This window comes from Schistocerca piceifrons, chromosome 1 (assembly GCF_021461385.2).
Source record: "Schistocerca piceifrons isolate TAMUIC-IGC-003096 chromosome 1, iqSchPice1.1, whole genome shotgun sequence".
Lineage (NCBI taxonomy): Eukaryota > Metazoa > Arthropoda > Insecta > Orthoptera > Acrididae > Schistocerca > Schistocerca piceifrons.
In genome coordinates this window covers 495,549,919-495,574,636 of record NC_060138.1, presented here as the reverse complement: position 1 = coordinate 495,574,636, position 24,718 = coordinate 495,549,919, and the positions used below count along the sequence as shown (strand labels likewise).

The 24,718-nt window shown below is 38.3% G+C and overlaps 1 protein-coding gene across 1 annotated transcript in view; it reads right to left on the bottom strand.

Moving 5' to 3' along the window:
* Positions 1 to 1,670: 1,670 nt before the first annotated feature.
* The window catches only part of LOC124795922 (DDB1- and CUL4-associated factor 1-like), a 252,209-nt gene continuing 229,161 nt past the window's right edge, over positions 1,671 to 24,718 (bottom strand). Inside the window, exons 27-30 of the mRNA XM_047260006.1 lie at positions 14,588 to 14,786; positions 12,263 to 12,429; positions 2,646 to 2,730; positions 1,671 to 2,385 (exon numbers count right to left, since the gene is read on the bottom strand). Coding sequence (XP_047115962.1) covers positions 2,171 to 2,385; positions 2,646 to 2,730; positions 12,263 to 12,429; positions 14,588 to 14,786 — 666 coding nt within the window. The 3' untranslated portion in view covers positions 1,671 to 2,170. The remainder of the gene's footprint in view (positions 2,386 to 2,645; positions 2,731 to 12,262; positions 12,430 to 14,587; positions 14,787 to 24,718) is intronic.

The following is a 24,718-nucleotide window of genomic DNA, read 5'->3' as shown; positions in this document are numbered from 1 at the left end:
TATTGGGGGCGGGTAAAAACTGTACAGACAGGCCCAGGGATGAATACAGTAATCAAGTTCAAATGGATGTAGGTTGCAATAGTTATTCAGAGATAAACAGGCTTGTACAGGCTCAACTAGTGTGGAGAGCTGCACCCAAACCAGGCCTTTGACTGGGACCAACCAAAAACAATGAGCACCACCAGGAAGGAGCACTTTCCTCTGGATGTAAGACCAGGAAACCAGAAAACATCATCTTCATGGAAATACGACAAATTCTAGAACAGTAATACTGACTCTAGATGAATTAAGGAAATTGATAAAAACATGAGGGAATTACAAAATAACAATAGTAAGTTTAAAAACAAAACACAATATCAAAAAGCTTTCAAATAACAGCAGACTGCAAACAGATAATTGAAATGATGATTACAGACAAAGAAAGGAATTTGACATCCAGGAGGCTGAAGTAGTATTACGCCAAAAGGTTACTTAACAGCCCTCTTCATAAAATTGATTACAGTGGTCCCAAGTAGTACACAAAATGTAAATAAACAAATACTCTAATAATTTTTATGCGACGACTCTTTCAAAAATGGATACAAACAAATCAAATAACATACTGATTACAGCTCTAGAAACTTGTCAGTTATAAATCTTACTCTAATCTATTTCATGCATGTACTGAATTTTTTTGTGGCATTACATATGAGGCATACTGTTCCTTAGGCGGTATCTGTACTGTGGATGAAATTAAGTTCGAAAGTTTTATTTTGCCCCAATTGACTTAAAACAGATATACAATAATATATTATGAATTATGCACAGCTGTCTTGAGTCAACAAATAAACAAATTTGCACATAATTCAAATTTAAGTGGCTATTATTATTTCTTAATCATTCTTTCTTTTTAGGGAATACCTTTAAGCAGCTCACAATGTATCAAATCAATAAAGCTTCCTCTTCTCTGATGATGGAACATTTCATAATTGTTTGTCAGAGATAATAATTCACATGCCCAGGCTTTGATGTGTTGATCAATAACTAGTATTTTAATTCTTGTATTTCTGAAATTTCACTGGATGAATACAAGTGCTCCTATGGATTCAGTTACTGCAATGCTCATTGAAGTTGTATCACAATGCACATGACCTGGATGACAAGCATTTATGCTGACTTCCTGCTCCAGTTGTTCTCTTAACGGCACAACATAAGTCAACCACGATATTGGATTTTCATTTTTTTTTCAAGGATTCTAACAGTTTTCAGATCTTCATAGTTCAAAGCCAAATTACAGAATGCTGTTCTTGGTCGGCATATGTCTCAATTGGAGCAGCTGTATTCGTACAGTGGCAACATTTGTAAATCTTCAGCCTACTGCCACCTACAATATTTAATGCTAATTTTTGGTATTCTGCTGTAATATTTCATATAATAAATAAAAAAATATTTGTTTGACTTTCCACTCAACATAGAGGAGTAGATGGTAAGACCCAATACTAAAATTTAAAGCCCTTCCAGGAAATCATTATTGAACTTAACAAAGGAATTTCTTTGTTTCACAACTATTTTCATTTTTACAGGTATCACTGTTGGCAGTAACAAATTAAGGCACACCTTTACATCAGACAGGAGGAAAGGTGATTAAAAGTCTGCAGCATTAATTGCCTTTATGTTTAAAAATGACCAAATTGTATGAAAAACATAAATATAATATTTGAAATAAAATGTATTACAAATGGGCGTTACAATCAAACACAAATGGCATCATTTCACACCTGAAGGCATGATATAGTATGCCACATTTTTACATTGTAGATTCAGTACAACATTCCTAAATACAGGAACATGATCATTGTCTTATGTACAGTTCTGGTTTTATGGTTCTAGCTGTACTGGCAATGTCTAAAATAAGACCTTAATGGTCACAAAAATCTCAATTTTTACATGTCAGTAACATTTAATACGTCTTGAATACTCTCATATCCCAGACCTGTCCAACATAATTTCTAAAGTAATCCACAGACAACTTTTTGCTGATCACTGCATTTCACAACACAATGTGTTACAAAAAGTCATTCCAACCAGTCTTCACTTGTCATATTCAATCCACGATCGTTTAGGGCACTTTATTCACAAATTGCATTGAAATTTCATTTCACTAAAAAATAAGTATTTTTATACACAATCATCACGGGAACCATATTTCGTCAAGGTCATCAGTATCTGGACTATCTGAAAGTGTGAGGATTAGTTCATCATCTGAATCACTTGCTCCACCCTCAGCATTGTTCTCATTTCCGTTGTCACCATCATTTCCATTGTTCTCACCTGCCCCCCCTGCTGGTGCTGCGCCACCACCACCCCCTCCATTGCCCCCACCACCTCCTGCTGCACCTCCATTTCCTTAAACAAAGAGAACAAAACATTTAAATGAATTGGATTGCAGTATGGAGAGCATGGAGTACTGTTTATCTGTACATGAATTCTACATAAATATACAGGAAAAGTTACAGTTATGGAGATTTCAAATGTACACAGTTTAATGAACTGTTTACCTCATAATGTTGTAACTCGCCAGTACTTGGCTCACATGATTAACACACTGTTTCTGCAATATTCAACAGAAGTGTTTTACTAACAAGAGGAAAAGTGTACAGTCTTACCATCCTGCTGCTCATCATCAGAACCTGACTGTGATGCCGAGCCATCGTCACTGCCATCTAACTCATCTTCCTCCTCTTCTTCCTCCTGTAATAGAATGAGGATACTCACAGCATTAGAACTACATGTACTGTAATTATTAAAATACTTTAGCAGCAAGAGAAAATTAACTTAAGTACTTTAATGACAGTCTACTTAAACAAACACTTAATTACACAAAAATAAAATTAAATATATAGTAGAGTCCTGTTAATCTGAACTAATTGGGACCAGACTTCATTCAGATTACCAATTTTTTCGGATTAGCCAGAATTATGGTGACGAGTTTCTAGAATGAAGTATACCAAGCATATAAGTAGGTACACCATGGTAACAAATGGGAACAAATGTGGGAACAATGACTCACTTTCACTCCCTGCCTTTGTTGTTGTGCATTGTTGACACATTTGCAGTGTTTGAGGTCAGTGCACTGCCAGTTGGCTCGCAAAAAAGTGCTTGGTTATGTTAGTTACTGATCACTGGCACGCATAACAGTTGTATTGTATTCGTTCAGGTGTAGTGGTGTAGGTATTTTCGTCATGAGTAAACGGAAACATACAACGTTAACTCTCAAAGAAAAACTGAATGCTTTGAGGCGGATAGGCAATTGGGCAATTGTGAAAATGTATCTAAACTGGCAACAGAACAGGGTGTTGGTAAAGCAACCATTTGTGATTGGAAAAAGAACCAAATGAAGCTTGAACAGTCCTGTGCAACGTCTTCAGGAAAAACACTCGAAATTCAGTAGACTTTGAAACAGTCCCAGTACGATAAAGTGGATGAAGTTCTTTTCCTTTGGTTTACGCATGAAAGAGAAAGGGGAACTCCTTTGAGTGGAGCACTGGTTCAGGAAAAGGCTTTTACCTGAACAAGTTAATGAATGGTGATGAGCCTTTCAGTGCGAGTACAGGTTGGTTGGACAGATTCAAAAAATGTAATGGAATCTATCAGTTAACAATTACTGGAGAGAAGCTTTCTTCTGACTGTGATGCAGTGAAGGGATACTTGGGTGAGTTTGAAAAAATGATAAGAGGGGGAAAGTATTCTCCCCAACAAATTTATAATGCTGATGAGGCAGGCCTTAATTTTAGGGCACTGCCAACAAAAAGCCTGGCATCAAAAGCAGAAGACAATGCTCCTGGTTTTAAAATGTGCAAAGATTGTGTGATTTTATTAGCGTGCAGCAACACTCCTGGTAATCACAAGCTGCCTTTAATGCTGACAGGCAAATCTGCTAGGCCCAGAGCTTTTAAAAACTGCAACATGAAGTCCCTGCCCATATATTATTACAACCAGAAAAACATGGATGGATGATAAGCTGTTCAAAGAATGGTTTCACAGCCAGTTTGTTCCCTCTGTTATTCGGTTTTCTAAGGAGACTCATTTGTCTCCCTGTGCAATCCTTTTGATTGATAACGCGCCATCTCACCCTAGCACTGAGGAATTATGTGATGGAGAAATTGTGGTGAAGTTTTTGCCACTGAATGTTACACCGCTTCTACAGCCGATGGACCAGGGCGTACTGCAAACATTAAAACTGATTTACAGAAAACAATTTTTAAGAATGATGATCCAAGATGATAGCATTTCTTTAGTGGACAAAACAAAAAAGACCAATGTGAAGGATGTTACTTATTGGGCTGCTGAGACATGGCAGAATATTTCAGAAAATACTCTTGAGAAAATTGTGGAGAAGACTGTGGACATCTCTTGAATTTCAGGACAACATAGTCAAAAATGACGAGGAAAATCTACTACAAATCATACAGACAAAACCTGGATGTGAAGAAGCTAGTGAAGGAGACGTAGATGAGTGGATGGCAGCGGATGGGGCATGTGTGGAGAACCTTACTGACACTGATTTAGTTGCTGCTGTGACTCAAGACCAGGCAGAAGTGGACTGCTGTGACAGAAGTGACAATGAGCCTGAAAGTGACAAAAGAGGGCTGGTGTCGCACAGTGACACAGCAGAAGCCCTTGACCTCACGCTACGTTATTTGGAGCAACAGCCCACTGCTACACCTGCTGATTTTATGTTTATGAGACGATGGCACAACTATGTGGCATATAACAGACTGTCTTCATTACACCAAAAAACAATGACTGAGTTTTTGTCATCTAATAAGTAGGGATAAAATTCTGTTGTATTTTAGTAAGTTTGACAGCTTTTCTTTCATTGTTATGCATTGTTTAAACCGAACGTTTTCTTGCCAATTTTTCTAATCCACATTTACTGTACTGTGTAAATTAAAATAGTGTGTATGTACAGCAGTTTACCACACAGCTTTCCACATTAGACTAACATTTTTCATGTTCAAATTAACTGAACATTCAGATTACCGGTGTTCAGATTAGCGGGACTCTGCTGTACTCTTAACTACTAATAATTATCCAAAAGATGGTAATTAGGATCAAGTAAAATAAAAGCACTTGTGGAAGCAACTGTAGTCATCTCAATCTTATTGTCATAATAAGGACTAAAGTCCAACCCACGAATATTGGCAGTATGGGGATTGCATTGTTGCCGGTTCCGAGCTACAGTGTCGGTACACACAAGCACGTTCTTAGCGCTGGATGGACATATGTATCCAACAATTTACATCTCTCGCTTGCTTGTGTAGAAGTGTTTGCTCACCACCACCATCAGCCGTGACAACTCGCAACAAATGGAATAAAAATTCATTAAATAACAAGCTACAATCGCGTTTAATGCTCAACATGACTGTCGCTAAGAATTCAGTAGACTGCAAAACAATTTACTCCACCCTGTCAATACTAAAATGTGGATCTAACAAAGGATCTTAACAGACTGTTCTGCCCGCTTCGATTTTCTTTCTGCTAATGGCATTTGGAGGTCAGCACCTGGACTTCAGTTTCCTAAACCAGTACAACATAATTAATTAATTATTAAAAAATTAACAAATTTAAAAAAGCCACCTTCAAATATTACAAGATTTCCGAGTACTGATAGGTACAATATATAGTCACAGTCACCAATAGCTGTGTGAAGCATTAAAGATTCGCAATTGAGAAGTTGCTAGTTGAATTCTTGTTAGCAGTATTTTTTTTCCACTTTTATTTCAGTTCTATATTTATTAACAAAATATGATATTTGTTAATTCTTAATTAGCATTTTTATTCATTAATAAATGAAAAGAAGTTACTATTAGTGATATTCGAATAAGAAACATCACAATTACAAAACTTATTTGCTCAAAAGACTTTTAAAAATTATGCATTTGTCTACCAAAGACTACGTTAATAGGCTCGGAAATGTTTTGTAGTTAATGGTGCTAGAAAACCCAATCTTTTAAATGATGATTTTGTTAAGTTTTTATTTTTGAGAATTGCATCATACTGCTTTAGAAAAACTGATGTCCGGGCATGGAGCTCCAAACCCTCTAAGTATGAAGAAAACTGAAGGCTGCCGGCAGGATTTACAAACAGATTTTGCACATATTAAATACTGCAAATGGCACAATGAAAGAAGTTTATCCTGTTTTGCTTAGAACACAAACAAGCCATATGTAAATAAAACTGTAACAGTTCACGAAGTGATGATGACGACAAACCCACTTCAAAAAGAAGAGGACGTGAAATCTTCAGACAGATCGTTATTGTACTTCATATTGGACTGTTGCCAACTACATGTCTTAAGTGGGTGTACACAAAAGCTGCATTAGGAAGTGAATGTTTGCAATAGCAGCAACACAAATATCATACTGGGGAAGTATAACTTCAGAACAAATGTTTCTCTTTGCAGCAGAGCGTATGTTTGGTTTCGGTACAGCACACAGTTTTCATTTGCCAAAATAAGTTCAGCCTGCAGTCCATAGTAAGAATGATTAATGTATAACTAAGTAAATTGGCCTTTACATATGTCTGCTTTTGTGTGTGTGTGTGTGTGTGTGTGTGTGTGTGCGCGCGCGCGCACGCGAGAGAGAGAGAGAGAGAGAGAGAGAGAGAGAGAGAGAGAGTGTATACCTGTCCTTTTTTCCCCGTAAGGTAAGTCTTTCCGCTCCCAGGATTGGAATGACTCCTTACCTCTCCCTTAAAACCCACATCCTTTTGTCTTTCCCTCTCCTTCCCTCTTCCCTGATGAAGCAACCTTGGGTTGCGAAAGCTTGAATTTTGTGTGTGTGTTTGTTAGTGTCTCTATCAACATACCAACACTTTCGTTTGGTAAGTTACATCATCTTTGTTTTTAGATATAAGTAAATGAGAAAGGTTGATTAGAAAGAGGTGAAAAATTTATATCTACAACCATTCTTCAGAATAACCAACCCCCAAAATATTATGTATATTCCATCTTGATAGATATTACTACATAAATAAAAATTGGGTGAGGTGTGACAGGGTAGGAAGGTTGTGGGATGTTCCTGAGGTTAGAGACAAAATGGTGAGTAGACATAGAAGGAAGGCATGTTATGGTGATGGTCTTTTATGGGTACCACCCTGTCATGTGCTTTACATGAGTTATTAAAACTGAACACCTTAAGCAGTGTGGCTAACTGAGAATTTGAACCCAACTCATTTTTAAAGTTATTCAACAAACACTTTGTTGCACTATCTTTCTTGGTGAATGTTACTGGACTAAAAAAAAAAAAAAAAGGTGGATGATCCATGGTTACATAATTTAAAATTTTGGATAGTACAATTTTTACTCAATCAGTGCAATGAAATGTGCTGGTGGATAATTCTTATATTAAGAAGATACAAGATGATTTTCATTTCTTGGTCAAACTGAAGATGAATTTTCAAAGCCTCAAATATAACATTAAAATATAAGACTTTAGGATATAAGAGATTGCTGATAGGCAAGGCATATTAATTGTGGACTTTTACTGTTATCATTATAATGGCTCCACAAATTTCTAAGCAAATCATAGATGTGAATGCTGCCAGCAACGGGAAAATATATGTTGAATATTTGACTTCTCAGTCTGGTACTGACAAGACTGTTTAATTTAGTCAAAACAGCACTGACCATTACTTAATGGTATTTACTTTCAAAGGTAAATAACCTAGAAAAACTTTCAATATGAATTTCATGAGATAGACAGACACAATAAATTATGACAGAAAGAAGTGGAGGTATGGAGGACAGAAATGTGAACTCAGTACATTACGAGCTCTTTTTCCAAAGTTGAACTACCTGTGAAAGATGAGGTTCAGAACCCTTAACATCCTTTAAAGCTCCTGTGAAATAACAACTTAACTTGAACAATTAGAAGTGCGCAAACAATAATTCCAAACATGAAAATCTAAAACTTAATTGTTGTTGGCCGACACTTCCAGTTATTTGTTGGTCAGCTACAACTGAAGTATGGGGGTTGTGCATTTCTAACAGTAACTGAAGTGCAGTTGATGGATACTGCAAACAGAATAACACTTCAAACAGCCTCATGGATGACATGGTATGAGTCTTGTAGCAGTTAGTTTAAAACAGTTGGTGACAATGCAATTTCATAATGAAAATTTGAAAGGTATTTGCAACAGAAAAATGTACAAGTAAAGTTCAATAATTTCAATTCAGCTGCACTTGTTCACAAGTAACTACCTACCCTGAGTAACAACCTACATTGCAAACTAGGATACAGTGTGCGGAGGGAGATGACCGACAAAATTAACTCAAATAACTACTCCATTCATCTTTTGGAAACTGTAGTAGCTCTTAATTTCTGGGAAATTACTCTACTGATAGAGCACTTCATTCGAAAGTTCACACTGTTATAAGATGAGGCTTTTTCCCCAAATTTGTCCTCTTATATTCATAGATTAAACTGTTGCTGCTGTGGTCAACATTTTAACATTTAGAATAAATGGGGGTCATCTTACATTTAGAGATGAAGCTTCAGCTACTGAGGTCACGTGCAGATTTATTTTGAAGAATTTGGTAGCTCGGGGATGGCCAAATCATACTCTCATTTGAACGAGCTCAAGATTTCCCGATACGCTGAAGCACTTGATACAGTATAAATGTTGCTCGAAAAATCACATGACGTTTGACTCAAGTGGCATTAGTGTAAGGGATATGCGAGAAACTATGAACTAGCCACTAAGGAGAAAATAGCATTAAGTTCTATCATCTTATAAATCTGAACATGTTTGCAATGAAAGTTCTCATACATATACGGATACTTTATACAAACACTAACTCTGCTTTTTAAAGGACGGTAACATTCCAAAGCTAAAATATCCTTCAAAAAACATTACTTCCTTCTGAATACACATCAATATTTTATTTGGTTATGAGAGACTAATGATTTACTAAGTGCATTGCAAATGACAAATTTAGTTATTGTTCACATATAATGAGGTGACAAAAGTCATGGGATATGTCCTAATATTGTGTCAGACCACCTTTAGTCTGCCAAAGTGCAGCAACTGGCATGAACTCAAGTCACTACATGCCACTGCAGAAATAGTGAGCTCTGCTGCCCCTATAGCCGCCCATAATTGCAAAAGTGTTGCCGGTGCAGGATTTTGTGCACAAACTGACATCTCGATTACGTCCCGTAAATGTTCAAGGTGTGACCAAATCATTCCATCAAATTGTCCAGAATGTTCTTCTCAAACAATAATGGCCTGGTGACATGTTTGGGAACATGAAGTCCATGCTTGGCTGCAAATGGCGATTTCCAGTCAATATTTGGTTTAATTGGACCAGAGGATCCAGTACCTGAAATTCCATGTAAACACAGCCCACACCATTATGAAGCTACCACTAGCTTGCACAGTGCCTCGTTGACAACCTGGGTCCATGGCTTCATGGGGTTGGCAGTTGGCGCCACTCTCAAACCTTATCATCAGTTCTCACAACTGAAATTGGAACTCATGTAACCTGGCCACGGTTTGCAGTAATCTAGCATCCAACTGATACGGTCGCAATCCCAGGAGAGGCATTGCAGGCGATATCGTGCTTTTAGCAAAGGCACTTATGTCATTCATCTGCTGCCATAGCCCGTTAACACCAAATTTTGCTGCACTGTCCCTACAGATACATTCGCCATACGTCCCACATTGATCTATGCAGTTATTTCATGCAGTGTTACTTGTCTGTTAGCACTGAGAGCTCTATGTACATGCTGTTGCTCTCGCTTGTTAAGTGAAGGACGTTGGCCACTGTAATGTCCATGGTGAGAGGTAATGCCTGAAATTTGGTATTATCGTCACACTTTTGACACTGTGGCTCTTGAAACCACCAATGCACTGCCCTTTCATACCTTGTGTACATCATAGTACTACTATCTGTATACGTGCATATTGCAATCCCATGACTTTTGCCACCTCAGTGTATTTGAATACCGGGTAAAAATGTTACCAACTTTTAATCAGTTTTAGAACATGGTGACCCTCAGATGACACAAGAAAGAAAATTAATCGAGAATGAAATGTCTAACAAACGAAAATCATACTAAACTGATTGTAATTGTTATTGTGGGAATAAACTACAGCAGCAAGACCAAGACAGTACAGCAGATGTCAGGAGATCCTAGGACGAGCAAAAGTACGAGAATAGGACTGAATTGTGTTGTGATCTCTTATTTAAGTATTTGTTGCTGTTGCTACATATGACTTGCAACCCAGAAGATATTACAGTCTGTATTTCACAGCTGCTCAAGCATAGCACCACAGAAAAGGTTGGAGGGGGAACAGTGATATCAGTTTGGCTGAGAAGTGCAGAGACAGGAGTAGTGGGTGGGCAGCAAATTATGTCGTGTTGGTCAAATATGGGAGTCTATATTCTGTACTCTGGCTTCTTGTGAATATATACAACATATAAACTGCAGTTTGTCTGAATCCATTTAGTAGCTGAAACTGAATTGAGTTTAATATTGGACAAATACTCAACACTAGTGTTCATTTCTGCAAGAGGCAGTAAAAGTCTAAATGGGGTCAGTGGTGTACTTACATGTTTTGTGCCGCAATGTTGTTGACACTCACTGTGATGTATGATGGGAACTAAATGGGGTATGTAAACCGCTGGTTCTTCGCACCCAATGAGAGAGTGGTGGTCAGACAATATGTTCAGAGTGAGAGACATTGTAATATCCTCACATTAGTGTAGGAGTCAAATCTGGTATGCACTTGGGAGCTGGACACCAACAACTGTGTTCTCAGGTCCCACTGTAACCACAGCTTCAAAAATCACAACATATTTGGGAGAAACAGCAGGTAATTGTGACAATGAAGATATAAAGTTCACAGTTGTGCATTTAGGATGACGATGATGATTATTATGATTATTCCAGAATGAGATTTTCACTCTGCAGCGGAGTGTGCGCTGATATGAAACTTCCTGGCAGATTAAAACTGTGTGCCGGACCGAGACTTGAACTCGGGACCTTTGCCTTTCGAGGGCAAGTGCTCTAACAACTGTGAGGACGGGGCGTGAGTCGTGCTTGGGTAGCTCAGTTGTTAGAGCACTTGCTCGCGAAAGGCAAAGGTCCCGAGTTCGAGTCTCGGTCCGGCACACAGTTTTAATCTGCCAGAAAGTTTCATTATGATTATTATTAAAATTAGTGATACCACAAATGACAGGGTTAGTAAGCAAAAAGGGTAGAAAAGAAAATGGCCCACAAATTAATGTAGACCTTTCTTTTTCTTTGTTTTATTTACCCTTGTATTATCAAAATGTAGACAATCAATAAATGATACAAGTATTTAGGAAGATATTTTATGCCAATAAAACAGTTTGTAATTTTGATTAGTCAGAATATATTAAAAATAAATTTTTCCCAAGGACCCTGTTAAAATAAAGAGGATTATCTTACATTCAGAATCATTTTGTACTCAGGTAAATGCAGTATACAGGAAAGCCTACCACAGTGTGTGTGTCATATTTTAGACATCATCTAACAGCACTAATGGCCAGTAATTTCAGTAAGTATAGGGAAAACTTTGTTACACAATACTACCATTCTCTTGTTATTATTTTCTAGTTCTTATTAAAGTATTTTAAAATGATGTTTACAAAACAATGTTAAATGATATTGGAAAAGTATGAAGATGTTATTTTTTAGTGATTAAGTATATTACGTAATGTGTTACTTCAATGAGAGACTACATCTTTGGAGAATGTTTAACAAATATTCCAGCAAGTGCAGTGAAAACAGTGGAGATAAGGTGTTCAAAAGTGTAATTATCTATTTCTCACGAAAGGTGTGGAAAAGTAATGGCTGGAGGGGGTGGGGGCACCTTGATGCTCCTGTTGTTCTATGTGTACCAAGAATGGTCCACATTGATACCTGTCTTCACTACATCTCTCTACAGTGAATTCCTATTTCTCTGCAAACCTTTCTACACGTATTTCCTAATGCATGCACAAGAGCATGGGTTCCGAAAAAGGTAAGGGGAATTATGTAAATCCTATTAAATGTCACTGCAGAGTTGACAAATGAATAAACATTCAAGTAGGTATCCTGATAGTGCTGATCACATATTTCCTTAACAAATTATAGAACCAGTAACGTATCTCCAGATATTTCAAATTGATATTCAAAAATAAAATAAGAATGTGAACTAAGATTTTATGTGAACCAGAAATTCATTAATTTTCATAAAAAGATTAACTTACCACATTTGCAGCTTCATCTTCATCATCTCTTCTTCGGCCCACATCATACACTCTTACAAATGACTCCTCCACGGAGTCTAGGACACCTTGGTTTTCAACAATTGCGATCTGGGTTCCACTTTTGTTGCAGGCCAAGTCATACACATTCTTCTTTACATCAATTGTTGCTTTAAAGAGAAAAAAATGTAGTTAATACAGTACTGGAAAATTCTGTTTGGAATACAGATCCTGACACTGTATAATCTTAAGGGCAAAACAGTATAGGCTAGAAGATAGAGAAACAATTAGAAAACAGGATAGGAATATGGAAACTCAGAAAGCTCTCTCGGGTGTGGGCAAGGGTAGAGACACATTACCATTAGCAAAAATGGATGTGACGATCGGGAGTGGGGAAGTTGTGGTAAAGATTAGAGGGAGATTCGAACCTCTGAGGAAACGGTGAGGAGGAGCTCGAGACTTGTGAATTACACTGCAGTGAGGTAATAGAATGAAGCAGTTGGGGTTATGAAGATTGAAGAAAGTGCACAAGGATTGGCAGAGTAAGTATGTGATGCAGAGAGAGAGTTCCCTCATACAGAATTAACATTAGCTGGTGCTAGGAATAAGGATACCCACTGCACAGGCTGTGGAGCAGCCAGATGCCACCCAAGTAGGGCTCAGTGGCATATTCTACCACTGGCTGGTCAACTGTTTCCATGGTCACAAGGTACTGGTGTCAACTCACCCAGATATACAGTTGGTTGGTGGTCATTCTGGCAAGCTGCACAGAAGATGCAGAGGAGCAGTTGTATGCTGCAGCTTCCATCACAACAAATGGACATGCCTCTGATGGTGCAGGATATGACAGTGACCAAAATGGAATGGGATAGGTCTTTCGCATAGACATAACTCAAGTGTCAATGGATGGGAAGTAGTAGTGGATGATGCTGCACCTCACTTCAGAGACCCAAAGTACAATTACGTGTGTGTGTGTGTGTGTGTGTGTGTGTGTGTGTGTGACAGAGACAGAGAGAGAGAGTGCGTGTTGCCGAAGTAAGTTAGTGTTATGGTTAAGACAGTGGACTTGCATGTGGGTGGAGTGTGGTTCAAATCATGATCCATGGTTTCCCTGTTTGCTTTAACTCGAATATCAGTTGTTCAACAAAACAGACATGGGTGATCCCCCCACCTGTGTGTGTGTGTGTGTGTGTGTGTGTGGGGGGGGGGGGGGGGGAGGGATGTGGGTGAGGGGAGGGGAGAGGGGGAGGGGTGAGGGGGAGGGGAGGGGAGAGGGGGAGGGAGGGGGGAGAGAATCAAGTCCATTTGAGCTATCTTAAACTACGAGTGTAATCCCAAAAGTAAGGTCTCCTATTTTTTTATACGTACATAGACCTGTTCATTTCTACAATGGTTTACATCAGTTTACAGCTTGAACATTTAGCTATTTTTCGACACAATCACCATTTCTGTCGATGCATTTTTGTAGCCGCTGTGACAGTTTTTGTATGCCCATGTCATACCAGCTCGCCGTCATGCTGTTCAGAACATTATAAACCTCTTCTTTCACCTCGTCGTTGGAGCTGAATCGCTTTCCGGCCAAATGTTCTTTTAACCTAGGGAACAGGGCGCCAAGTCAGGACTACAGGGTGGGTGGGTGATTATGTTCCACTGAAACTGTTGCAGGAGACCAACGGTTTGTCGAACGATGTGTGGGCAAGCGTTGTCATGGAGAATGTGTATGCCCTTGCTCGACATTCCTCTTCTCTCGTTCTGAATTGCCTATTTGAGTTTTTTCAGAGTCTCACAGTACCTGTCAGTGTTAATTGTGGTCCCAGCGATTCAGCTCCGACATCAAGGTGACAGAAGAGGTTCATAACTTTCTGAACAGCATGGCGGCAAGCTGGTATGACATGGGCTTACAAAAACTGCCACAGTGTCTACAAAAATGCATCAACAGAAATGGCGATTATGTCGAAAAATAGATAAATGTTCAAGCTATAAACTGATGTAAACCATTGTAGAAATAAACAGGTCTACATACTTATAAAAAATAGGAGACCTTACTTTTGGGATTACCCTCATACATACAGAAAATCATACGATTCTGCTGCCAATTAACTTTAAAAAATGGTAAAGGTTCCTTATATCTGCATAGATTTACTTATAATCTGATTATATTATAAAAAAGAACCATCCAATAACAGCAGCTCAAAAAATAAAGATATTTGTTTCATAGCTGTGTCCTCAGATCTCAGATTATATCTTTTGCTATCTTTTTCACTTGATGATGCCACACATCATAACAGATTTTAAAAAAGGTGACAAAATTAATGTTTTTATGCTTACCTATACACGAATAGTCAAATGCATCAAGAGTTTTAAACGATGAATCATATGGCAAGTCATCTTCTGTCTCTTGTTCAAGCAGGCGAGTATATATTATACTGCCATCTCTTGTGAAATTAATTTCACACTGATCGAGAACAGAGACAGTTCGTAATAAATGAAATGTTCGAAGATCCCAGACTTCTGTATTACAGACTACCTGTAACGGATGAAAAAAAAAAGTTTGTTACTGATCAAACATATTTATTCACATTTACAGATGCTACTCTTACCAAAATGATGCTACCATCACATAAGTATTGAAAAACTAATACTTATCTATCAGCAGCTGACATGCACAAACAGAATTTGACAAATATTATCTTAGAGAACCAAAAGTTTCTTTACGCAGATGCGATAAAATTATGTATTCTGGGATGGAGTAGGAAAGTCACATAGGATTGCAGGCCAGTGTTGGCATGTCAAGGCAGCATGTAAGTTAACTGGATACCAGGCTACCAACAGATGAGAGTTGAAAACCCAAGATGATGCAAAGAAGGTAGCCAGCAACTTGCATATTAGAGAAGTGCTGACAAAATACAAAAATTGGTCAAGAGAGAGAAAAAGGAAAGAAAAAAGACAAATAGTGTGTAAGAAGCCTAATAAAGGTACAGAGAGCAGTAAAAGGGAAAGATGATCAGATGAACGAATAAATCAGGAAATATACAGTAGTGGCAATAATAAGGGAGATTAAAGTAAGTTAAGGTACGTAGAACAAGGGATATTTTGAGTTTAACACTCAGTTAACATAGAGGTAATTAAAGATAGAGGGCAAACCCAATTAGTCAAGAATATGTGAGACAGTTGCTTATGGCTTAACTGAGGAACTATCCCAGGATTTTCCTGATGTAATTTAGACAAACTCCTGAAAAAAAAACTAAATTAAGGAGAATGTATTTAAATCCTACACCTACTGAATATGAGATGAGTTCATCTGTCATAAAATCCCTTTGTTGTGTGGAGCCATATGAATGATTAGGACAAAGAACACACTGCAATGTCCATCTGCTAAGAGATAAGGTCCTGGTACAGGTATAAATAATCTAAATCACCCAAGAATGAAGAAATCAGCTAGGTGATTATTATAGTAACCAGGGGCATACAACAGTCATTTGCAGCTTTAAACAACTGGGGAACACACTTTGTTCTTATACCTGAAATTTTCGGTGTAGAATAACAACATGTACAGAAATCTACAATGCTATTGAACACTTACAGCCATCACCCAAAATAAAAGGAAGTCTCCACCAAAATCACAGATTGCCCTTTTAGAGTCAAACACTCAGTGTTCTGATATTCACAACCTAGAAGCAGCACATAGTGGTGCGTATTCACCCTCAAGAAGAAATCTAAGCCTTAGGAACAGTGCCTCGTTTGTAAGTAAGTTTGAATGAATCAGTGAATGAAAGGTGCTTTGCCACAGACAGGTTTAACTGACCCCAACTTCTGTCCCTTACTTCCAACCTCTCTTCCTACCATTGGTGCATCACACTGAATCTCAATAGTTAAGCAATGACTTGCAGGAAATCTCACATTTTATCACTGTTTCTTTTACTTTCATCTTTAGCTGCAAAATCAATCAGTCCGATTTACTGAATAAACATGAATCCTTGTGCACAGTGGATGGACATCTTTCTCTGAATCTGTAAGGAAAGGAAGAAGGGAGTCCTAGAAATTTCTGGACTTGTCTGTCTACTGCGTACATATGAAGAAGGGCTATAAATAACCTCAGTTCATTGGTGTGGACAAGAATTTTCTTGATGTGGTGTCTTTTCATCTGATCTAATGTTCTCACAATAACATGCAGTGTTAAGTGAACTTGATTAACAAATATTGAGAGCACATTTCATTTATGGCCATTAATGGGATCCCTCAATTTACACCAATCAATGCGAACAAAGACATGGCTGGGATGATAACCTAAAATTTGGGGAATCACAGACCTAAAATATTTTCTAGATTATTATTAACCCCTCCCCATTCTCACATTGTGTTCTTTTAAGTCTAAATGAAGTCTAGATCTCTTCAACACCCAAGTTGGTAGGTATATGGTTCCATCCTTGCTTGAGAGTACCTGTACATAATACTACTCTGTCAAGGGTTGTTAGACTCCTACTAGTTTTGTTGCTCAAGAAGACTCCCAAAAAAACTGGTGGAGGGTGAGAAACAATATGCAAGGCTGATGACCTGGGAAACAACAGGATATTATAGGCCTGGTGCCCCATAACAAGATGTCACCTGAGTGCATGAGATGGCTACCAGCTTCATCGCAGAAACTGTGAGTATGGTCGAGTCTGAATGTTTGCAATGGTACTCTGAACTTCTCATAGTAAATAGTGGCAATACCTTTTGAGTATAATAGCGGAAATTAAGCATCCATAATCTGACAGGGGTTACACACAAGCTTTGCACAAATGCGTCATATACATACTGTCAAGCTGGTTGAATTGTCGAAGGCAGCCTCACACACAGGTTGGAAGAACATTTTACTATTTGCAGTATTATACTCTAACCGATAGTGGTCATAAGGTCTGGAGTCACATGGGGGAATCCTCAAGAAATTCTGTGATAATGTTTGATAACATATCTCCTAACTTCCACTATCACATGGAGACTCTTACTGCCCCTCTTGATGCATCTGGTGTGTACCAAACAAAGAAAACGGCTGCTTGGGTAGCAGAAAAAATGTGGAACATACTAAGATTATTCAAGTTATTCTCAAATGAGAACTTACATCTTGGCAGATCAGAAAGAAAATTTATTAATCTTTTAGTAAACTACAGGATCACCCATAGAAAGGTTCCAGAATTAGTTTCACTTACAATAATAATAACAATAATGCCCACACAGTACTTGGAAGCAGAAAGCTGGCTGAAACCAGACATGAATTACAGTGAATCCAAAATGTTGGTGGTGTATTTATTACTATACAGAAATCAATGATACCTAGTCAGCTTGTTATACTCTGAATGCGGAATAATTTGTGTAAAGGTAAGCACCAAAGGTGAGTCAAAAGTGGAAACTAGAAAAAGGCAGAAAATTTTTGATGGAATTTGGAGAATATCGTGAAGCAAGTAAGTTTCCTGCTCACACTTTTGTTAATGGAGGAGGTAGGGGGAGGAATTTGTCAGCTGCACAATGGGAGACATACGATATAAACTGGTGTTGGGACATGAAGGAGATTGTTATGAATTACTTCAAGCAATGTCTTAGACCTCCTAGTACTGAACAGATCAAACCCTTCGGAGGGAATCGGTGACTATAAGGCTGTTACAGTGCCAATGAATGCAAGGGTTACAAGAAATGTCAAGGAAGATAGGACAGGAAAGAAATTGAAATATCTGACCAGCCAACATGAAATATTCAGCTCCAGGGAGGAAGATACAGAGCACATGTGGATAAAATTCGAAAACAATGCACCATAGGCCTTAGATCTATATGTGCTTAAATCTATATGAGGGATGGGAGACATCTGCAGTGGTTTAATTGCCACACTGAGAAGTTGCTACAAAATCAAAGTCAGCTTCATCACCAAGAAACAGAAGCTGAAAAAAATCCAAAATTAAGGTAAGAAAAGCAATGCAAAAAGTGTTCAATGAATTTGAAATACATTTTTGCCACCCAATATGACTACAAACCCTAAGCATTTTGTCTAAGTAAAGACAGTAATTGGATCCAAATCATCTATTCAGTCATTTAATTAGTATGCTGAGAGAGAGAGAGAGAGAGAGAGAGAGAGAGAGAGAGAGAGAAAGTTGTAACAGTGAATACGGTCTAATCGTCCAATCGACCTGTTTCGCAGCAGATGTTCATAATATACATCGTCCTCTCAATCGTTCCTCAAACCCTTAAATGGCAGAGGCTGAGATAGGAAATTGTGAAATAGAAATTTACCTAAAACAGCTACACAGTGGAAAGGCAATAGTATATATTACAGGTTGTCAAAGACATGAAGGGTGCCAAGTCATTAGCAAGAAGCTCGGTCTCATTTTCAAGAAGGGCTGTTGGACAAATGCTAATAAACTGTAGACCTTATCTCCGATTCTAATCAATTGTACAATTACAAAACATGTTTTACATTTTTTGAGAATGTATATGTCCTCTATACAAATTAACATGGGTTCCACCACAAGTGATCTAGCAAAATTCAGTTCATTCTATTCGCTATGAGTTCCATAGCACTACAGATGACGCAAAGCTTGATAGCATGAGGATGGCCTTCGATACAATTCTGCACTGCCCTTTAATGAACAAAGTATGAGTCTAATATGTACTGGACCAGATTTGTTACTGCATTGATCTTTTTTTACTGCATCGACCTTAACATGCCTTTCTTAACAGAACAAAATCAACAAATGCGACGGTAATTTCAAGAGTATATCGAGGAAGAATTATAAAATGTGTATATAAATGATCTCGTGCAGGGGTGTACAAACCCAGAGGTCGCATGTGGTCCAAAGAAAGTATCAATGCAGTCCAAGAAGTGAGCACCTGTCACAAAATCTGTAAAAATTCCATTGTGGCCCAGTCAAGTCAAAATGTTTGACATCCCTGATCTTGTGGATAGTGTCAGAAGCTCTGTGAGATTGTTTGCAGACTATCCTGGTTGTCTACAGGAAAGCTGCAATGCCTGAAGACATATGCGTTACGGGGTGGAGAACTGCAGGATTCCACTAGATAGGTGTGATGTAGATTACATGGAGGATGCAGCTGCTCAGGTAGCAGAGTACTTGTGGAGTGCCCAAGAGGGCTAAGTGATAGCCTGAGCACCTCTGATGAAAATAAGATTCTGCTGCCAATTAAATTTAAAAAATGGCCAAGGATCCTTATATCTGCATAGACTTACTTATAATCTGATTATCTTGTAAAAAAGAACCATCCAATAACAGCAGCCCAAAAAATAAAGATATTTGTTTCATAGCTGCCAATCAATATGCAGAGAGTGAAATAGGAACCCTTACAAAGTAAAGATACTAGTAAAAATATAAGTAACTAAGTCTCTGAATGTACTGCTCTCCGGGAACACTATCATGCTCAAATTATACTCAAAATTGAGAGCTGGACATAACTCAAAGCAGAAAGTTTTGAACTATTTAATGATACACAGAATGTAAAGTGAACAGACAGGTTAAATGGCAATAGGAGAGGAAGTGTTCACTACCATTGAAAAAATATTATGGCTATCAATTTTAAAACTGAGTGACTGGAAAGGTATGTGGACAGAAATGACCAGTTTAGGTGAACCCAAATGACAAACAGAAGTTTTTAGCAGGCACCAAAATCTTCTGTAAGATTTTAAGAACCATTCAAAAAAATCTGTTCTCAACAGCACCAAAGTACCCCAGACATGCAATATTAGTTAGAGGTGACCTTAATCTACATAGCATGGTCTGGGATGTCTATTGGTTTGTTGCAGATAGTCTTGTTAATAAGTTTTGAACACATTCTCCAAAAACTTGCTTGAACAGCTAGTACAACAACCCACACACAATGGAAATTTTTTGGACCCTTTAGATGTAAACAGGCCTGACCTTATTGACAGCATTAATGCAGAGACAGGGATATCACAGCAGCACTGGTCACTAAAGTTAAAAAATCAACGATTATCATCCTACTTAGAAAGTAAATGGTCATCATTCAGCGCCAATATGATGGATATAGTGGAAGTATGGGCAATGTTTAAAGTGATTGTAAATCATACTCTGAAGAAGTATGTGCCAAGTAAGTAGATTTGGGACAAACAAGACCCATCTTGGTTTAATAACAAAATTATGTAAATGCTGAGGAAGCAGAGGTTATTCCACTCTCAGTACAAGAAAGTATGTGCAAATGACAACAGGCATTTGTGCAGCTGACAAAAAGTGAATGCGCTAAACTACTATGTCAACATTCATATGTTAGTCAAAGACTATCTCAGAACCTGAGAAAATACTGATTCTACATAAAATCTCTAAGCAGGTTGAAGACTTATATTCAGTCAATCATACCATAATTTGACCATCACAAGGATTGCTGTACAGAGGACATATAAAAAGGTGCCCTGGAATTGAGAAGTAACTGAAAGAGTTGAAAATCTATGTCTAGATAGAATCGCACTTCCATTTTATGGAGAGTGTGCTTCAGTAAAGGTCCCTTAAGTCACCACTTCAGTGGCCGTGCATTCAAATGTCAACACTGAGCATTCCTAATTTCTGACCTCATATTATGGAAAAGCATGCTATGAAGCCTTTCTAAATGTGTAGAGCAATATCAACCATGTAAGATATTCGGAATGTGCATCTGAACATAGACAAATGAGATAGTAAAGTTCCATCTAGTAACAAGCTGGCCGTCTCTCTTCAGTAAAGAGCTAGGTTATACCATATTGGATTTCAGTTGAAGCCTGTATTTGGTGGGCTGCATTTTTATTTATATAACTTACGTTCTATCAATCTATGTTGTTTCAAAGCACCAGCACTTGAGGATCTTTTGAAAATGCATCATTATTTAAATGATTTGTTGCAATAAAATAGCAAGATGTATCATATTGTTAGCTGCAGAATATTGGCTGTATAACTTGTGTGTTATGAAAATATACCGTTTCAAGGCAACAGCACATTGAAGATCCATCAAAAAATGACTATTTTTGGTACAATTTGTTACAATTGTGTTCTAATCCAAGAACACTGTAATTTATTGCTTGAACAGTACACACACACACACACACACACACACACACACACACACACACACACACACACACACACACACACACACACATGGAAGGCAAGGTACAATACAATTAGCAATACCCAACAGGCCAGCAGAGCCTTGCACTCTGGCTGCATACACAACTGCAGTCATATTAGCAGGCCATGTGATCTCTAGTGGCTGAACCAAAGCACAAACTTAACATGCGAACTACAAAGCAGTGCACACACAAAACTGGTAGCTACATCAAATTAAGTGTGGCTTATTGATCATGTACTCATACATAGACGACATGCTTCAGATATATTAGAAGTGGATAGTTGTCGTCGTGCACATGAAGATAGTGATCACTATTTGATAAGAATCAAATATAGACAGAGGATGGATGGTTACAGACAGACCAAGAAAACTATTGTGCCACGGTTTGATGCTAAATTAAGAAATGATGAAAACACAGTACAACAGTATAAAACTATTTTGACAAATAGACTTAATGAAGTTGAAGATCAGGCAGGCAAGAGTATCGAAAAAAGATGGGAAACAGTCAAAGGTACAACACAGAAGACAGCCAAAACTGTACTCGGTAAAAAGAAGCAATTGAGAACCCAAGTCTGGTTTGATGAAGATTGTATGAGGAAGATAGAAGGATAGAATGAGGCAAGAAAAAGAATGCTGCAGAGGAGAACAAGAACTACCGTAGCAGAATACCAGAAGAAGAGAAAGGGAGCAGAAGAGAGAATTTGGAAAACAGTGGATTGATGAATTAGAAGAGAGAAAGACTATGAAACAAGGAAATTCTATGTGCGGGTGAAAGACATAATGAAAGGATTCTAACATAGAGCAGTTTTCTGTGAATATAAGGAGAGAAATCTGATTGGAGGGAAAGATCAGCTTTTAGATAGATGGGTGGTGTATTTTAGTGAACTAATGAATACAGAATCAAAAAATGAATGTGAAGTAGACGCTGCTGGGAGATGAGTTGGAGCAGGAAGTAAACAGAGAAGAAGAGTGCCAGGAAACTGTCGAGGAACCTACACTGGAATAAGTTAATGCTAGTATCAAGACTCTTAAAAAAAATAATAAAGCTCCAGGAGAAGACAATATTACAATAGAAATTATAAAATATGGTGGAGAAAAACTAATAAGAGTTTTGCAAGAGATTATAGTAGAAATATTGTGGAAAGAAAATAGGCCGGAACAGTGGAATACACTATGACCTATACATAAGAAACATGCAAAACTGACTGCAAATTATAGAGGAATTGCACTCCTCTGTATAGAATATAAAGTATTACAAAAAATCAGTATATATGTAGGAGAGTATCTAGGAGACTACCCGTATGGTTTCAGAACTAATAGATCTACTACAGACCAGGTTTTTACCATCAGACAGATCACTGAAAAATGTTATGAGTATAACATCGATGTCCACCAGCTGTTCATTGATTTCCAACAAGCATATGGTAGTATCAAAAGGGATCAATGTAGGAGCACCCAACAAACTAATAAGACTGGCCCAAATGACTTTGAGAAGAACAGTAAGTAAAGTTAAGGTTGAGGGCACTTTATCGAAGGCATTTGAAGTTAACCAAGGATTGTGACAGAGTGATGTGTTCTCCACTATTCTGTTTAATGTCGCCTTGGAGAAGGTAATGCGAAACACACAGAGCGGTAACCCTGGGGGGACACTGTTTAATAGAGTGACACATGCTCTCGCATATGCAGATGATATTCATTTGATATCCAGGAGGAAACAGGACCTCGAAGAAAAGCTCAAAAAAATATAAAAGTTATGGAATGGAGATGGGGCTGACAATTAAAAAGTCAAAGACAAAGTATATGTTAACATTTAGGAAAAGGTATAGTGAAGGAAAAAAAGCATGACTGTCACCGGGAAAGAATTTGTGTGTTTTAAATATCTTGGGTCACTGGTAACTGAGAATAATGATATGACAGAAGGAATACATGCAAAGATTACAGCTGGTAACAGGAGCTATCTCACACTGATTAATGTATTTAAAGCAAGAAGCCTTAGTAGGATCTGAAGCTGACATAGTATTGTACAATAGTGAGATCTGTGGTGATGTACGGTTTGAAGACTTGGATAATGACGTAAAATGATGAGGTGTTGCAAATATGGGAATGGAAACTCTTCACGGCAGTGAATCATAGGGGATTTTGATGAATTCGAAATAATGAAGAGATCAGAGAGTTATACAACAAACCAGACATCACGACAGAAACAAAGAGTAGTAGACTATGTTGTTTGTGACATATGGAAAGAATGATGGAGAGCAGCACAGTCAAGAAAGTTTCCAAAGGAAAACCAAGTGGACACTGCATAATGGGTAGACCAAGGACCAGATGGCTAGACAACGTGGAAGATGACTTGAGAAGAATGGGATTTAGAAGATGGAGAGCCAAGGCGGCCAGCAGGGAAGAGTGGGCAGAGATTGTCCAGGAGGCAAGACCCTACATGGGCTGTAGTGCCAAGGAGTTAGTAAGTAACAACATACTGGTGATTAAAGCTTTCAGGAGATACGGTCTAAAACACGGTCAGGTGTTGTAAAAGTTCAGTGTGGCCTGGTGGGAAGAAGCAATAACATGTGAAATTACAAAGATGTGTGTATTTAGATCATGTGCTGCTAATCCCAACTTTTTTTTAATCATCTTTGGATTTTCTAAAAAGTTTTTGGGATTTCTTATTAATTTACTGGAGGTATGTTCCACAATATTCGATGTTATATAAATGTAGGTGCACTCTTTCTCATGAATGTGTCTATTCAATTGGCTTTATGTACTAAAGAACTTGCACTATTTGCAGTAAGATATTTTGCATTTTCTTGTTTCAAGCCTGAAGATTCTGCTACTGAATAGAAACAGTGATCTAGAGGGGTGGAGGGGAGAGTGCACGTCGGGGGGAGGGGGGTGGGGCAGTGCGAGATGGGCACTGAGTGGGAGGGAGCCATAGTGCGGTGCGAGGGGTGGGAGGGGGAAGGGGGGATGGCACAGAGCAGTGTCTGGCAGGTGGGGGACAGGGTGGGGAGCAGAAGACACAGGGGGTGCAGTGCGGGGGTGGGGGAGACAGCAAGGGTGGGGGAGACCGCAAGGGTGGGGGAGACCACAAGGGTGGGGGAGACCGCAAGGGTGTGAAGTCATCAAGGTTTCATGAAAGGTATATTCTTACCATAAGAATGCAATATCAATTTAGTCAAAAAATGTGAGGGGGAAGGCAGAAGGGTGGGGGATCATTCAAAGACAAGAGGTTGACCACTATTTATCTTCTGGAAGAGAGAAACTACTTAAAGAGCAATTTTAGATAGGAAACAAAATCCATAGCTTTCAGAACAATATGTTTCTTCTTCAGTGATAAAAGAAGATCAGTACATTGTGGATGTATGG